This window comes from Mizuhopecten yessoensis, unplaced genomic scaffold (assembly GCF_002113885.1).
Source record: "Mizuhopecten yessoensis strain PY_sf001 unplaced genomic scaffold, ASM211388v2 scaffold1539, whole genome shotgun sequence".
NCBI lineage: Eukaryota > Metazoa > Mollusca > Bivalvia > Pectinida > Pectinidae > Mizuhopecten > Mizuhopecten yessoensis.
Genome location: NW_018404097.1, coordinates 512,693 through 530,751, shown reverse-complemented (window position 1 = coordinate 530,751; position 18,059 = coordinate 512,693). Strand labels below are relative to the sequence as shown.

The 18,059-nt window shown below is 36.6% G+C and overlaps 1 protein-coding gene across 1 annotated transcript in view; it reads right to left on the bottom strand.

Moving 5' to 3' along the window:
- Positions 1-18,059, bottom strand: part of LOC110464524 (nucleolar protein 14-like) — a 33,397-nt gene that overhangs the window by 3,501 nt on the left and 11,837 nt on the right. Inside the window, exons 12-20 of the mRNA XM_021519778.1 lie at positions 16,995-17,049; positions 16,007-16,137; positions 14,958-15,182; positions 14,381-14,482; positions 7,357-7,419; positions 7,032-7,122; positions 6,325-6,397; positions 3,333-3,416; positions 2,722-2,866 (exon numbers count right to left, since the gene is read on the bottom strand). Coding sequence (XP_021375453.1) covers positions 2,722-2,866; positions 3,333-3,416; positions 6,325-6,397; positions 7,032-7,122; positions 7,357-7,419; positions 14,381-14,482; positions 14,958-15,182; positions 16,007-16,137; positions 16,995-17,049 — 969 coding nt within the window. The remainder of the gene's footprint in view (positions 1-2,721; positions 2,867-3,332; positions 3,417-6,324; positions 6,398-7,031; positions 7,123-7,356; positions 7,420-14,380; positions 14,483-14,957; positions 15,183-16,006; positions 16,138-16,994; positions 17,050-18,059) is intronic.

Genomic DNA, 18,059 nt, shown 5'->3' with positions numbered 1-18,059 from the left:
TGTAAGTAGGTCAATGTCATTTTCCTTCTCAAATTGGTTAGCTCTATTCCAAAAAGCTACCAGCCAAATCTTATGAATCCATTCCTTTTAGTTCTCAAGAACAAATCCATTAAAATGTTGTTGACCTCTGTGACCTCTAAAGTAGGTTGAGGTCATTTTCATTTGCAAACTTTGGTGAGCTCTATCCCGGGAAGTCACCAGCCAAATATTATAATTTTATGCCTTTTAATTCTTCAGAAGAAGCTGTTTGAACCATTTGACATATTCGAACGCTGTGACCTTGAAAGTAGTTCAAGGTCATTATCATTCGCAAACTTTGTTTGGCTCTTTCCCAGGAAGCCACCTGCCAAATATTAAGATTTTATAACTACCAGTTCTTCAGAAGAAGTCGTTTGAAGATTTTGACATATTTGACCCCTGTGACCTTGAAAACAGGTCAAGGTCATTTTCGTATTCAAACTTTGTAGGGCACCTACCAACGAAGCTTTCAGCCCAATATCATGACTCTAGGCCTGTCCGTTCTTCAGAAGAAGGTGTTTAAAGGAAAAGTTGACGGACGAGGACGAACGGACGACGGACGCCGCGCCACGGCATAAGCTCACTTGGCACTTCGTGCCAGGGGAGCTAATAAGTCGTTCGATCATTTAGTAGAACAAATCAATTAAAATGTTGTTGACCTCTGTGACCTCTAAAGTAGGTTGAGGTCATTTTCATTTGCAAACTTTGGTGAGCTCTATCCCGGGAAGTCACCAGCCAAATATTATAATTTTATGCCTTTTAATTCTTCAGAAGAACCTGTTTGAACCATTTGACATATTCGAACGCTGGGACCTTGAAAGTAGTTCAAGGTCATTATAATTCGCAAACTTTGTTTGGCTCTTTCCCAGGAATCCACCTGCCAAATATTAAGATTTTATAACTACCAGTTCTTCAGAAGAAGTCGTTTAAAGTGTTTGACATATCTGCCTCATGTGACCTTAAAAGAAGGTCAAGGTCATTTTCATTCTCAGACTTTGTTGGGCTCCATCCAAGGAAGCCATCAGCCAAATATGAAGATTCTATACCTTTTAGTTCTTTAGAAGAAGTCGTTTGAAGTGTTTGACACATTTGACCCTGTGACCTTGAAAGTAGGTCAAACTAGTTTTCACTCTCAAACTTTGTTGGGCTCTATCCCAGGAAGCCACCAGCCAAATATCAAGATTCTATACCTTTCAGTTCTTCAGAAGAAGTCATTTGAAGCTTTTGAAATTTATGACCCATGTGATCTTGAAAGTAGGTCAAACTAGTTTTCATTCTCAAACTTTGTTGGGCTCCATCCAAGGAAGCCATCAGCCAAATATGAAGATTCTATACCTTTTAGTTCTTTAGAAGAAGTCGTTTGAAGTGTTTGACACATTTGACCCTGTCACCTTGAAAGTAGGTAAAGGTCATTTTCATTCTCAAACTTTGTTGAGCTCTGTCCCAGGAAGCCATCAGCCAAATATGAAGATTCTATACCTTTTAGTTCTTCAGAAGAAGGCGTTTGAAGTTTTTGACATATTTGACCCCTGTGACCTTGAATACAGGTCAAGGTCATTTTCGTATTCAAACTTTGTAGGGCACCTACCAACGAAGCTTTCAGCCAAATATCATTACTCTAGGCCTGTCCGTTCTTCAGAAGAAGGTGTTTAAAGGAAAAGTTGACGGACGAGGACGGGCGGACGACGGACGCCGCGCCACGGCATAAGCTCACTTGGCACTTCGTGCCAGGTGAGCTAATAAGTCGTTCGATCATTTAGTATACAGGTTGTGCTAGTATTATTTGTTTTTACCAGGTTTTACCAGTATCTTAGTAAAAAAATTGAATAATAGTCTCCAAAATGTGCTTGATGGAACATGATATGCATCTGAAATTATTTCTGTTGTATCAAGTATCAGAAATCAATAGGACACAGATACAAGTCATAAAAGAAAACCTATTAAATTTATTTCATTACACCTGTATAGGTCCAGGAAGGCCTTGAACGTACTGTGGTACTTGTTGAATTTAATTTTTGTCACACCTGTAGGTGACGAGGGAGACCTATCTTTAGGGTACAGGGTACTTGTTGAATTCAATTTTTGTCACACCTGTAGGTGACGAGGGAGACCTATCTTAAGGGTACAGGGTACTTGTTGAATTCAATTTTTGTAACACCTGTTGGTGACGAGGGAGACCTATCTTTAGGGTACAGGGTACTTGTTGAATTCAATTTTTGTCACACCTGTAGGTGACGCGGGAGGCCTTTCTTGAGGGTACAGGGTACTTGTTGAATTCAATTTTTGTCACACCTGTTGCTGACGAGGGAGACCTATCTTTAGGGTACAGGGTATATGTACTGGTTAAAGTCTGTTTTTGTCACACCTGCAGGTGACAAGGGACAATTACCTGCGAGTACTTGGGTACTGCTTAAGTATAATTTTGTCACACCTGTAGGTGACTAGGGACACTTACCTTGAGAGTACTTGGGTACTGGATGGGATCTATTTTTTTTCCCACCCTTCACAGGTGTGTCTTCCGTTTTAGCTAGGAAAGATCAGCTTGTCACTCCTTAGAGGGAGATAGCCTTATGCCAATTAGCAAACGTTCAATTGTGACGCTATTAAAATGTGTCACCGGTAATTGTGACATCATCAAAAGTGATTGACAATATTCATACCCCACCTGTGTTTTTGTTTACAAAGGTGACTAGGAAGACTTACTTTGAGAGTACTTGGGTACTGGTTGAAGTCTATTTTTTTGAACATGTAGAGGATTGGGGAGAAAACCTCCCTGACTGTTTGCAGATCCTTGTAAAGTGAGGAGAACTCGCCGATTAATATCACACAGCTATGAGTTGCCTGCAACCTGTAGGAATTACATATTCATCAACTGTTAGTGATAACCTGTGATACATCATTCAAAATTCACATGTATTCTCTTTCAGAATATCTGGATAAACCTGTAATTAGAAGCTTTTACACTACTGATACCCTGATCAATGGTACTGCTGGCTGATGCAGTTTTAGAGATGTACAAACTGAAATTGATTGCACATGATCTTGTAAACAAGTATTCAAAACATTTGCATTTTTTTAAATGTTGTATGAAAATCTCTCTAATCAAGATCATTGCCATCTTCACCAAAATCTGTTATTAACCCTACTACTCATAATATAATAATACAAGATTACACAACTAATTATAGATTACACAATTAATTATAGATTACACAATTAATTATAGAATACACAATTAATTATGGAATAGCCCTGATGTAATACAGCAAGTATTCCATCTGTAACAATTTAAGAACGAATTCATCTCAACCCACCGGAATCTGTCATGACGCAGCGAATCAAGCTCCATTTCAGTGTTGAGGACCTCACTCATTTTCATTGGACTAAATTCAAAGGACCTGTAAAATTTTGTATAATGATAAGTTAGTGATAAGATAAAATTTTAGATATTAGATGTATGATTATAAGTATTACAAGAGGCCCATGGGCCTAAACGGTCACCTGAGTCTACAGTATTTATTTTTGTTGTTGAAATATGTACCAATTTGAGTAAAAAATAGTATAATGTTAACTTAACTTTGTCAGGACCATGAGCTGATCATTCCTAGACCAATTTTAAGTGAGATCGGCCTATTAGAACTTAGTAGCAAAATAGCGGCCATGGCAGCCAAATTGTATTTCTGATTGACCCGAAAAATAACAACACTTTGTCAGGACCATGAGTCGATCATTCCTACAAACTTTAAGTTCAAATGGTACAGCAGAACTTGACTTTAAGTTTGAAATAGGTTTTCAAAATGGCGGCCGTTGCGGCCATATTGGATTTCTGATCGACCCAAAAAATAACAACACTTTGTCAGGACCATGAGGTGATCATTCCTACCATTTTTCAGTTCAATCGGTCCAGCAGAACTTGACTTTAAGTTTGAAATAGGTTTTCAAAATGGCGGCCGTTGCGGCCATATTGGATTTCTGATCGACCCAAAAAATAACAACACTTTGTCAGGACCATGAGGTGATCATTCCTACCATTTTTCAGTTCAATCGGTCCAGCAGAACTTGACTTTAAGTTTGAAATAGGTTTTCAAAATGGCGGCCGTGGCGGCCATATTGGATTTCTGATCGACCCGAAAAATAACAACACTTTGTCAGGACCATGATTCGATCATTCCTACAAAGTTTCAGTTCAATCGGCCAAGTAGAACTTTACTTTAAGTTTGAAATAGTTTTTCAAAATGGCAGCCGTAGTGGCCATATTGGATTTCTGATCGACCCGAAAAATAACAACACTTTGTCAGGACCATGAGGCGATCATTCCTACCAACTTTCAGTTCAATCGGCCCAGCAGAACTTGACTTTAAGTTTGAAATGTAAAATGTTAACGGACGACGGACGACGACGGACAAAAACGGATAGCAATAGGTCACTTGAGCTAAAGCTCAGGTGACCTAAAAATCCTTATACCAGTACATAAATTTAATTTTGATGTGTTATAAGAAGACACGAGAACTAATTTAAATCTGTGTAGTCATTTCTCAAAGGAGTACAATTATTGCAGTCCTGTCTCTAACATAGTACAACTCATGTAATGATGTTATCCTGTCTCATGTTGTCATGTCTCTAAGGAGGTTATACCAGTAATGTTGTCATGTCTCTAAAGAGGTTATACCACTAGTGTTGTCATGTCTCTAAAGAGGTTATACCACTAATGTTTTCATGTCTCTAAGGAGGTTATACCACTAGTGTTGTCATGTCTCTTAGGAGGTTATACCACTAGTGTTGTCATGTCTCTAAAGAGGTTATACCACTAGTGTTGTCATGTCTCTAAAGAGGGTATACCACTAATGTTGTCATGTCTCTAAGGAGGTGATACCACTAATGTTGTAATGTCTCTAAAGAGGTTATACCACTAGTGTTGTCATGTCTATAAGGAGGTTATACCACTAATGTTGTCATGTGTCTAAGGAGGTTATACCTCCTTATGTTGTCATGTCTCTAAGGAGGTTATACCAGTAATGTTGTCATGTCTCTAAAGAGGTTCTACCACTAGTGTTGTCATGTCTCTAAAGAGGGTATACCACTAATGTTGTCATGTCTCTAAGGAGGTTATACCACTAATGTTGTCATGTCTCTAAGGAGGTTATACCTCCTTATGTTGTCATGTCTCTAAGGAGGTTATACCACTAATGTTGTCATGTCTCGAAGGAGGTTATACCAGTAGTGTTGTCATGTCTCTAAGGAGGTTGTACCAGTAGTGTTGTCATGTCTCTAAGGAGGTTATACCACTAGTGTTGTCAGGTCTCGAAGGAGGTTATACCACTAATGTTTTAATGGCTCTAAGGAGGTTATACCACTACTGTTGTCATGTCTCTAAGGAGGTTATACCACTAGTGTTGTCGTGTCTCTAAGGAGGTTATACCACTAGTGTTGTCGTGTCTCTAAGGAGGTTATACCACTAGTGTTGTCGTCTCTAAGGAGGTTATACCACTAGTGTTGTCATGTCTCTAAGGAGGTTATACCACTAATGTTGTCATGTCTCTAAGGAGGTTATACCACTAATGTTGTCATGTCTCTAAGGAGGTTATACCACTAATGTTGTCATGTCTCTAAGGAGGTTATACCACTAATGTTGTCATGTCTCTAAGGAGGTTATACCACTAATGTTGTCATGTCTCTAAGGAGGTTATACCACTAATGTTGTCATGTCTCTAAGGAGGTTATACCACTAATGTTGTCATGTCTCTAAGGAGGTTATACCACTAATGTTGTCATGTCTCTAAGGAGGTTATACCACTAATGTTGTCATGTCTCTAAGGAGGTTATACCACTAATGTTGTCGTGTCTCTAAGGAGGTTATACCACTAGTGTTGTCGTGTCTCTAAGGAGGTTATACCACTAGTGTCGTCGTCTCTAAGGAGGTTATACCACTAGTGTTGTCATGTCTCTAAGGAGGTTATACCACTAATGTTGTCATGTCTCTAAGGATGTTATACCACTAGTGTTGTCGTGTCTTTAAGGAGGTTATACCACTAGTGTTGTAATGTCTCTAAGGAGGTTATACCACTAGTGTTGTAATGTCTCTAAGGAGGTTATACCACTAATTTTGTAATGTCTCTAAGAAGGTTATACCACTAATGTTGTCATGTCTGATGAAACAGCTCAAAATGCCATTTAGAAGTATTATTTTCCCCTAGGGTGTACATACACACATTTTATTCATGCTTTTAATCCTGAGCTCGCGTAATCTCCCCCATTAAAATTTCAAAAAGTTGGAAAGTAGGTATTCAGATCTTCCTATATAGCTACCTGTGTTTGGTGTCCAACTGAAGCAGGTTAATACTACTCCCGACGGGCTTGAACGGAGGCATCACACGCTCGTCTACAACACATCAGATTGTGGCAAATAAATAAAAATAACTGCACAATATTAAGCCATTTTTACATATCTGGTTTAATTGTTTCAACCACTTGAACTGGAAAGAAAACAACTTGGCACAGATCAGGACTTAAGCTGACACCTAGAAAATTTAGCACAGGCATATCAAGGGTCCAGTTACGCCTTGCTGAATCTAAAGGCTGACTATCACCAGTTTTTACATTTTATATTTAAAACAAGGGCGATTCAGAGATATGTTAGCATTTGCTATTAAAATTTAGTTTTGTATTAGACTCAGTGAAGGAAGCATTTTATATAATTATTGGTCTATTGCTATTTACTTACAGAAATCTAGGTGCTGTCCATTTTGAGCTTTTCCTCTTACAACTTTTTGTTTGTTTTTTGTTTATGTGCATTATTTATATCACAGAATATTATCTGTGCCACCTGGATCATCAACCAGATAAGTCACAATTATTTCATTACACAAGCTTCCAGAGATTGCAAATCACCCTGCGAGTGGTTTTTTCTACATAGAAATTAATATCTTTTATCCCTACACCATTGTCATGATGGAACAAAATGACACAAATCTTTTAGATATTCTTTCCAAATATTTCTTTGTGTTAATATTTACATTTGTTGTCCTCTTTGGGTATGATGAGAAACAGGAGTCCATGAAGGAAGTTCACAACCTCGGGAATAAATCTCTTTGACAGCGACACAAACTGTAAAATAGCAGATAGAAAAGATTAAGTTTTCAGTGGAGAAAATTTCTTTGCAGTGACAAAAATATGCCATAGGATGTAATATGTGGAATTCCATTTCATACATATTTTTAAAAGAACTATAAATCTGTGTTCTAAAAGTATTGTTTCAAGCATACTTTGACCAGAGACATTTGAAATAAGGTGTGTATACTTTACAACTTCTACTTAAATAATGTAGTGTGTCTCCTTTACCTCCAAACACAGATTACACAGGAACAGGCCAGCTGCTATGTCCCGTTCATGGTTAACAGGACACTGAAATCATACAGAACACATGTTTAATTACATACCTGGTGAATCTTACTGAAATTATACAGTCAGTTTTTAGGCCATGCAAAAAAAGGTTTGGTTATTTCACAATTACATGACATTAGATCCTTGAATTGTGACCATGTTGATATACCTATATGGAGTATATATGTTCTATCTTTCAGAACCTAGCACCCACTTTTAAAAGATGGGATGAAAATGGTGCAATCCAAAAGTCTAACAGATTTCATGAAAAGAGGACAGAGATCTTAACCTAAGTAAATCCACAAGCATTAGAGTGTGAGGTTATTAGCTTCATCCTGTAGTGAGTGTTTCTTCAGCCACACAGGGGAGATAACTGTGTGTCTGCTTATGTCTCACACTTGATCTCCGCCTGCTGGAAGTGACTATGTACATTCTATACACAACACATGAAAACATGGCAAGACTTCAAAATCTTGTAACATTAAAAACAAATACATGCTTTCTACAGTGGGGAACAAGGTTTCATTTAATCATTTAGTGAGCCGTAATTGTGTTTGGAACATTATTTCCTGTTATATTTCTTTCTATATATTCTTTAACCTGATCATTTTAAATCATTGTGGATAAAAAAACAATTGTAGTATAAAGATGCTCATTTATTGGGCAATATCCTTGTAGTGAGTGTTTCTTCAGCCACACAGGGGAGTTAACTGTGTGTCTGCTTATGTCTCACACTTGATCTCCGCCTGCTGGAAGTGACTATGTACATTCTATACACAACACATGAAAACATGGCAAGACTTCAAAATCTTGTAACATTAAAAACAAATACATGCTTTCTTCAGTGACAGAACAAGGTTTCATTTATTCATTTAGTGAACAGTAATTGTGTTTGGAACATTTTTTCCTGTTATAATTTTTTTTATATATTCTGTAACTTATCATTTTAAATCATTGTGGATAAAACCCCAATTGTAGTATAAAGATGCTCATTTATTGGGCAATTTCCTTGTAGTAAGTGTTTCTTCAGCCACACAGGGGAGATAACTGTGTGTCTGCTTATGTCTCACACTTGATCTCTGCCTGCTGGAAGTGACTATGTACATTCTATATACACAACACATGAAAACATGGCTGGACATCAAAATCTTGTATCATTAAAAACAAACACAAGCTATCTACAGTGACAGAACAAGGTTTCATTTCATCATTTAGTGAGCCTTAATTGTGTTTGGAACATTTTTTTTCTGTTATAATTTTTTTTTATATTCTTTAACCTTATCATTCTACATCATTTAGGATAAAAAAACACTTATAGTATAAAGATGCTCATTCATTGGGCAATTTCCTTGTAGTGAGTGTTTCTTCAGCCACACAGGGGAGATAACTGTGTGTCTGCTTATGTCTCACACTTGATCTCCGCCTGCTGGAAGTGACTAAGTACATTCTATATACACAACACATGAAAGCATGGCGGGACTTCAAAATCTTGTATCATTAAAAACAAATACATGCTTTCTACAGTGACAGAACAAGGTTTCATTTATTCATTTAGTTAGCAGTAATTGTGTTTGGAACATTTTTTCCTGTTATATTTTTTTTTTATATATTCTTTAACTTATCATTTTAAATCATTGTGGATAAAAAAAAACAATTGTAGTATAAAGATGCTCATTTATTGGGCAATATCCTTGTAGTGAGTGTTTCTTCAGCCACACAGGGGAGTTAACTGTGTGTCTGCTTATGTCTCACACTTGATCTCCGCCTGCTGGAAGTGACTATGTACATTCTATACACAACACATGAAAACATGGCAAGACTTCTAAATCTTGTAACATTAAAAACAAATACATGCTTTCTTCAGTGACAGAACAAGATTTCATTTAATCATTTAGTGAACAGTAATTGTGTTTGGAACATTTTTTCCTGTTATAATTTTTTTTATATATTCTTTAACTTATCATTTTAAATCATTGTGGATAAAACCCCAATTGTAGTATAAAGATGCTCATTTATTGGGCAATTTCCTTGTAGTAAGTGTTTCTTCAGCCACACAGGGGAGATAACTGTGTGTCTGCTTATGTCTCACACTTGATCTCTGCCTGCTGGAAGTGACTATGTACATTCTATATACACAACACATGAAAACATGGCTGGACATCAAAATCTTGTATCATTAAAAACAAACACAAGCTATCTACAGTGACAGAACAAGGTTTCATTTCATCATTTAGTGAGCCTTAATTGTGTTTGGAACATTTTTTTTCTGTTATAATTTTTTTTTATATTCTTTAACCTTATCATTCTACATCATTTAGGATAAAAAAACACTTATAGTATAAAGATGCTCATTCATTGGGCAATTTCCTTGTAGTGAGTGTTTCTTCAGCCACACAGGGGAGATAACTGTGTGTCTGCTTATGTCTCACACTTGATCTCCGCCTGCTGGAAGTGACTAAGTACATTCTATATACACAACACATGAAAGCATGGCGGGACTTCAAAATCTTGTATCATTAAAAACAAATACATGCTTTCTACAGTGACAGAACAAGGTTTCATTTATTCATTTAGTTAGCAGTAATTGTGTTTGGAACATTTTTTCCTGTTATATTTTTTTTTTATATATTCTTTAACTTATCATTTTAAATCATTGTGGATAAAAAAAAACAATTGTAGTATAAAGATGCTCATTTATTGGGCAATATCCTTGTAGTGAGTGTTTCTTCAGCCACACAGGGGAGTTAACTGTGTGTCTGCTTATGTCTCACACTTGATCTCCGCCTGCTGGAAGTGACTATGTACATTCTATACACAACACATGAAAACATGGCAAGACTTCTAAATCTTGTAACATTAAAAACAAATACATGCTTTCTTCAGTGACAGAACAAGATTTCATTTAATCATTTAGTGAACAGTAATTGTGTTTGGAACATTTTTTCCTGTTATAATTTTTTTTATATATTCTTTAACTTATCATTTTAAATCATTGTGGATAAAACCCCAATTGTAGTATAAAGATGCTCATTTATTGGGCAATTTCCTTGTAGTGAGTGTTTCTTCAGCCACACAGGGGAGATAACTGTGTGTCTGCTTATGTCTCACACTTGATCTCTGCCTGCTGGAAGTGACTATGTACATTCTATATACACAACACATGAAAACATGGCTGGACATCAAAATCTTGTATCATTAAAAACAAACACAAGCTATCTACAGTGACAGAACAAGGTTTCATTTCATCATTTAGTGAGCCTTAATTGTGTTTGGAACATTTTTTTTCTGTTATAATTTTTTTTTATATTCTTTAACCTTATCATTCTACATCATTTAGGATAAAAAAACACTTATAGTATAAAGATGCTCATTCATTGGGCAATTTCCTTGTAGTGAGTGTTTCTTCAGCCACACAGGGGAGATAACTGTGTGTCTGCTTATGTCTCACACTTGATCTCCGCCTGCTGGAAGTGACTATGTACATTCTATATACACAACACATGAAAACATGGCTGGACATCAAAATCTTGTATCATTAAAAACAAACACAAGCTATCTACAGTGACAGAACAAGGTTTCATTTCATCATTTAGTGAGCCTTAATTGTGTTTGGATTTTTTTTTTCTGTTATAATTTTTTTTATATTCTTTAACCTTATCATTCTACATCATTTAGGATAAAAAAACACTTATAGTATAAAGATGCTCATTTATTGGGCAATTTCCTTGTAGTGAGTGTTTCTTCAGCCACACAGGGGAGATAACTGTGTGTCTGCTTATGTCTCACACTTGATCTCCGCCTGCTGGAAGTGACTATGTACATTCTATATACACAACACATGAAAACATGGCGATACTTCAAAATCTTGTATCATTAAAAACAAACACAAGCTTTCTACAGTGACAGAACAAGGTTTCATTTCATCATTTAGTGAGCCTTAATTGGGTTTGGAACATTTTTTTCTGTTATTATTTTTTTTTTATATTCTTTAACCTTATCATTCTACATCATTTAGGATGAAAAAAACCCCACTAATAGTATAAAGATGCTCATTCATTGGGCAATATCCTTGTAGTGAGTGTTTCTTCAGCCACACAGGGGAGATAACTGTGTGTCTGCTTATGTCTCGCACTTGATCTCCGCCTGCTGGAAGTGACTATGTACATTCTATACACAACACATGGAAACATGGCAGGACCTCAATCTTCTCGTTTCATCAAAAAAAATGTAACTATATTATCCTCTGGGTGATGCAGGTATGCTGCAAATTTCTTGGTGATATATTTAATATTTTGAAAGTAATGACTCGTCCAAAAGATTCCTAAAATATTTGCAGTTGTTTGACATTTGATCTTAAGGTCAAGGTCACATTGGCATAAGGACAGCACATTGCACATGCTATGTGGACTGTGGGTGATGCAGATATACTGCAAATTTCATCAAGATAACTTTAATGGTTTAAAAGTTAACACCCCAAACAAATTATTTTAGAATAAGCAGAAGATTTCTCCCTTCATTCATAGGACAGACATTATGACATCATTTGGGTAACCTTGATCGTGTTTGGAACATTCCTTTTTGACAATAGTTATTTTTATATATATGTAAATATTACCATTCTGTGTTATTCAGGTTAACAGCCAATAAAGGTGTAAAGACGCTAATATGTTTAACAATATAATCCTTGTAGTGAGTGTTTCTTCAGCCACAGAGGGGAGATAACTGTGTGTCTGCTTATGTCTCACACTTGATATCCGCCTGCTGGAAGTGACTATGTACATTCTATACACAACACATGGAAACATGGCATAACTAAAAGGTACTGTAGCTAAAAATGCATGATCCAGACCTAACAATTTCAAACAAGATCACCGCAAACGGATGCATAATCCGCCCGTCCAACCCTATCCAAAGATTTTTTTGTTTATTTGATATTTAAAGTACCTGGTAGCCAGTATCATGTCTATGTGATAAAAATGCTTGCACTGATGCTTTTGTTACCAAGAGTGATTGTCATCAGTGTAATGTTCACATTTATGTAATTGGTTCTTTGCTAATGTACTGCCTAATGCCTCTTAATCAGGGCAGTAGACCCTTGAGAGTAAGTTTTTGACTCCCCTTAATTTGATTTGACTTTTATAGGGACATGTCTACCATAATTGGCTACGTATATACAATTTACAAAAATAGAAAATATTTTCCCAAATTAAATCCAAATTGTCCTTGTTTGACCCCACATGAACATTCATGCCAAAAATTAGGACAATACCACATGATCTGCCTGAACTGTACACCATTGAAGAAACTTGCACCCAAACTTTAACCGGACGGACGCAGACGCTATACCATAATACCCCCGTCAAATTTCGACAGGCGTATAATGATATCAGGATCCTGAAGTTATTTAGTCAAATTCTGTGGTGCCCGTGAATACCATTTCTTATCCTCTTTGATTCAGGATGTTTTCTTCAAAGTATCAAATAAACTCAACATCTCTTTTGGTTATCAATCTATAAAACTTTCTTGTAACAGATTAAGGCATAACTACTATTTTCCTCTGTAGAATCAGCAATGTGTTTGAACCAAGACCACAACAAATTTATTTAATATGATTATCATTTCTTTATGTTCAAGAAGTTTAATGGGTTGTATCTTTCATTACAATCTTGTTTTACAACATGATAAACATCTCTGTATTGAGTGCTTGTTCAGCCACATAGGGGGAGGTAACTGTATGTGTGATAGGGGAGGTAACTGTATGTGTGATAGGGGAGGTAACTGTATGTGAGATAGTGGGGGAGGTAACTGTATGTGTGATAGTGGGGGAGGTAACTGTATGTGTGATAGGGGGGGGGTGGGTAACTATGTGTGATGGGGAGGTAACTGTATGTGTGATAGGGGAGGTAACTGTATGTGAGATAGTGGGGGAGGTAACTGTATGTGTGATAGGGGAGGTAACTGTATGTGTGATAGTGGGGGAGGTAACTGTATATGTGATAGTGGGGGAGGTAACTGTATGTGTGATGGGTGGGTGGGTAACTGTATGTGTGATAGAGGAGGTAACTGTATGTGTGATAGTGGAGGTAACTGTATGTGTGATAGTGGGGGAGGTAACTGTATGTGTGATAGAGGAGGTAACTGTATGTGTGATAGGGGAGGTAACTGTATGTGTGATAGGGGAGGTAACTGTATGTGTGATAGGGGAGGTAACTGTATGTGTGATAGGGGAGGTAACTGTATGTGTGATAGGGGAGGTAACTGTATGTGTGATAGGGGAGGTAACTGTATGTGTGATAGGGGAGGTAACTGTATGTGTGATAGGGGAGGTAACTGTATGTGTGATAGGGGAGGTAACTGTATGTGTGATAGGGGAGGTAACTGTATGTGTGATAGGGGAGGTAACTGTATGTGTGATAGGGGAGGTAACTGTATGTGTGATAGGGGGGGTGGGTAACTGTATGTGTGATAGGGGAGGTAACTGTATGTGTGATAGGGGTGGGGTGGGTAACTATGTGTGATGGGGAGGTAACTGTATGTGTGATAGGGGAGGTAACTGTATGTGTGATAGGGGTGGGGTGGGTAACTATATGTGATGGGGAGGTAACTGTATGTGTGATTGAGGGGGTAACTGTATGTGTGATAGGGGAGGTAACTGTATGTGTGCTCTTGTCTCTTACTTGATCTGTCAATTGGAAATGACTATGTACTGCCCAAAGGCTTATATCAGAAAAAGTTTATTTGGAGTCAATCAGAAACCATTTGAAAGGTTTTTAAAACTTCTGTGTCACAATAATTTGATTAGTTTAATTAACATGACGATGAGATTAATTTTGATAGTAGTCCATTGTCAACCTCATTTTCCTCACACTGGTCTTCAAAAAGAAGCTTGTTCACCTGTGTACCACTGGGATGCAAATGATTGCAATCAACTGAGCACCTCTGTAAAAAAAAATTGTGATGAAGGAGATGACACAAGACTCACCTGTGCAAGCATCTGAGTGGTGAAGATGATGGCCGGTGTCGTCACAGAGTGGCGGAAGTCCGACGTTGGAAACAATATTGGCACAAGCTTCAACAGCAGTAACTGGTAATAAAGATCACAAGTCAAGTTTACCGTGAAACCTACTGTAATCTTAATAAAGAGGGACACATTTTGTTCTTCAAAACAAAATGCTTTTATGTCACATGTCATTTACAAGTTCTAATAACTTTTTTATCTAAATTTTATACCAAATCATTTAGTTGAAAAAGGTCTTTATTCCTTATTCTTAATTTGCCTTTGTTGCACATTTAAAATTATAAAATGAAATCCTATTATGCACCAATTACCTTATGGAACAAATCTTCTTAATTTGAATTATATCACTTTCTGACCTAGATGGAAGCACACAGGGGTTTGAATGTGGATGGAAACAGTTTCACCTGGTAAAAACAATGTTGCTGGACAGGTGACCCATGCATGTTTTCTCATCTGATTGGGGAAACAAAACCCTAGTTGTCTTGGTGAAAGGTGAGCATGCTATCTGCTTTATCATCCAAATGATTCTACAGGTACTTACAGTGTCCAAGGCTGGGTAAAGACCCCGCCCGGCCTTTCTAAGACAAATCTGACGGAATTCCTCTTGACGGTCTTTTATCTGGTCTAGAATAAGGTTGGCTGTGGGCACTGGGGACATTTGGACGAGTTTATAGATGAGTATTGTCAGCTTATCAATCAGGTCGAGCTGTGGTGGGTCTTGGAGGGCCAGATCTGTGTAGTACTGGACTAGAGTGCCCAGGAATACCTGTATTAATGGTAGGAGATGTATAAGTATCCTGGAGTGGTTGTACAAGACCAGTATTCCCGGGAATACCTGTAGTAATGTGAGGCTTGTAAACACCTAAGTCATGATGGGATATGTCCATATAATGATCAACTAGCACTTTCATGCTTGATAAAATTGTAATACAACCTGAATATAATGCTCCTTATTTATACTAAAAAGCTTCCATATAATGCTGCCCAATTCATTTCCTATCTCCCTTACCGTCAATACATTGTACATCCCAAGGTCCACATTTCATTTATAACAATTTCTTTATGTTTCCTTAGATAACCGTTAATATGTAATGCTGAATTCCTTAACATTGACAATATTTCAGTGGATTAATGGTGGCAACAAATTCAAGTTGAAGTGGTTTATTTAAGTCTCACCAACCATAAAATATATGAAATACAACACAATGTATTCTGTCTTTTCATATTTCAGAGTTATCTGCTTTTGTGAGCAGGTATTGATTATTACATCATTAGTTTGTGTGAGAAAATTAAGTCGTTTTCTCAAAAAAATATGACGTTTTTTCAAAAAATTATGACGTTACTCTCACAAACAAAAGACGTAACAAATCCATACCTGCTCACAAGATCAGATAACTCTGCAATACTAAAAGAGGGCATAAATGGCTGCAACATAATCTGATTTTAAGAGTATTTCAAAGAAGCATCATTGGAACTTGCACACACACAAAACATAATTCTTGAGCTATATAAAAAAGAATATTCTAAATGGAAGTTGTAGGAAAAGTTATAGGAAAAAAACGGAAGAGAAAACCTATATATTAATATGACCTCAAGCTTGTGTTTGTTTCCATCAGCCAGACTTGGGTGGTGACACTTGCAGATTCGCTCTATGATGGTCAGTTGGTCAGCCGCTGTGTGGTCTTGTAACAGTGCCACAAGGTCATCATATACAGCAGGGACTGAATTAGAATATAAACATCATCAATGACTTACATATTACAAAAATCAGGTTTTAAAGTTTATCAGGATTTTACGCTGATCATTTATGGTTCAAACCTGATTTCTGATTTCGAATTTGCAGTGTCAAATTTTCAGTCAGATTCTATATCTGTTGTGTGTATGTATTAAGTCTGTTTGTGTGTAACATGATAGAGCTGTTATTAAATACCCTGGTATCTATATTTTAACTCAGCTTGGGAAAAATCACTGAATCAGAATGTGAAATAGCAATTGCCAATATCATTTAATTATATTTTAAGCTACGAAGGTTACACATTACTTTCCCTACATCAACCCTTAATAATCTTTGGTCACCTGCTAACAAAAAGTCCATCTTCAGAATAATATCCATAAGATAAATAGAATCTTAAATGGCTTTCCATTTTTATGAGATTTATGAAACAAAACTACCTAGTAGAGCTTTCTTAGGAATTTTTGGCCAAGCTACTTTTTGATCGTCAATTTAACAAATGATATGAAATGATAATATATGAAACAAGAAAACCTGGTCTTCAATAATATCTCCCACTCCGTAGCCAGTCAAGATTAGATGTCCTAGTTACGATATAGATTATTATACAATTCTGAATTCATTGCAATATCATATTGATATATTCCTTTATGTATCATTTACAGACAGGTGGACAGATTCCATTTTAATCTATACTATCTGACAACTTTTTTTGTTGAGCAGGGGATACAAATATATTACGCTTTATATGTGAATCTTCACAAAATGCTTGTTCAACTCTGTATTTATTGTCTTGACTAAAACATTCCAATCTGTGTAAGTAAATACACTCAATAAACTACTTACTTTCAAATATATACGGCAGTTCTTTTCTAGCAGCATCCATTATTTCTTTCTTTTTCTGAAACAATAGAATGCTTACGTGTAAACTTCTTCTTATTTCTGATGTTGAAATTTCATTCTACCGTAAAAACCCATGTAATTTGCGCACTTTTTTTCCAGAAATTTAATACCCAAAGTGGGGGGTGCGTAAAATACACAGGTATAGAAAATTTCAAGTTTTTTTCAGGAAAAGATCGACGATTCTGGGAGATCGCCATTTTGGATTATTTCCCTTGGTACACGTAACTCTAATTAAGACAAATGACGGTCAACAAATATATTTATGCCAAACATTAATAAAAGATACATAATGGGTTGTTATGTGAGTTTATGTGGAAAATATTATTAAATAGGTAACCGTTAACAAAAAAAGTGTAGCCAAATTCCTATGCCAGAGAATCGCCTATCAACTTATGACATTAAGTTTCGACATTTCGGTGCGTTTCCCATACTATTACGAAAATGTAGTTGTTCAATTTAAGCTCCGTTCCATGTAAGTACTGTAAGGTTTTTTTCAAATCGCCTATGCGTAAACGTATAGCATGTTTTTCTTCCGGCTCACTTTCATGTTGATCTCGCGTCTAGCATTACGTAAACACGTGATTGATAATAACCTCGTGAATTATTTCAATATTTATTAAATGAAGCATCGTAAAAATAGTCTGCGTTAACTATTTTTTTCCTTGGAGTAGATTTGAAGAGGATGTATTGATTGTCCACGCTTCTAGTATAAACATATTTTTTATAATCCCTTATCAGTCAAATCAGTCTGTTATGACAATGCAGTAGGGCTTCGTAATTCACGCCACGTGTTGGTGAGTGAAAAAACAACAACACGGTCCGTCGATCGCGACTGCAAATCATTTCAATTAGTAGAGCTATTGTTAACGGGTAATCACAGAGATAGTGTTAGCTAATTACTGCATTGTAATTTGTAAAAAATATCGCCAAACCACGGACTTAGATAATCTAATTCCGTGGCCAAACTGAACTGTGACATGACCTGGTTTGAAGTGACGTAACCCAAGC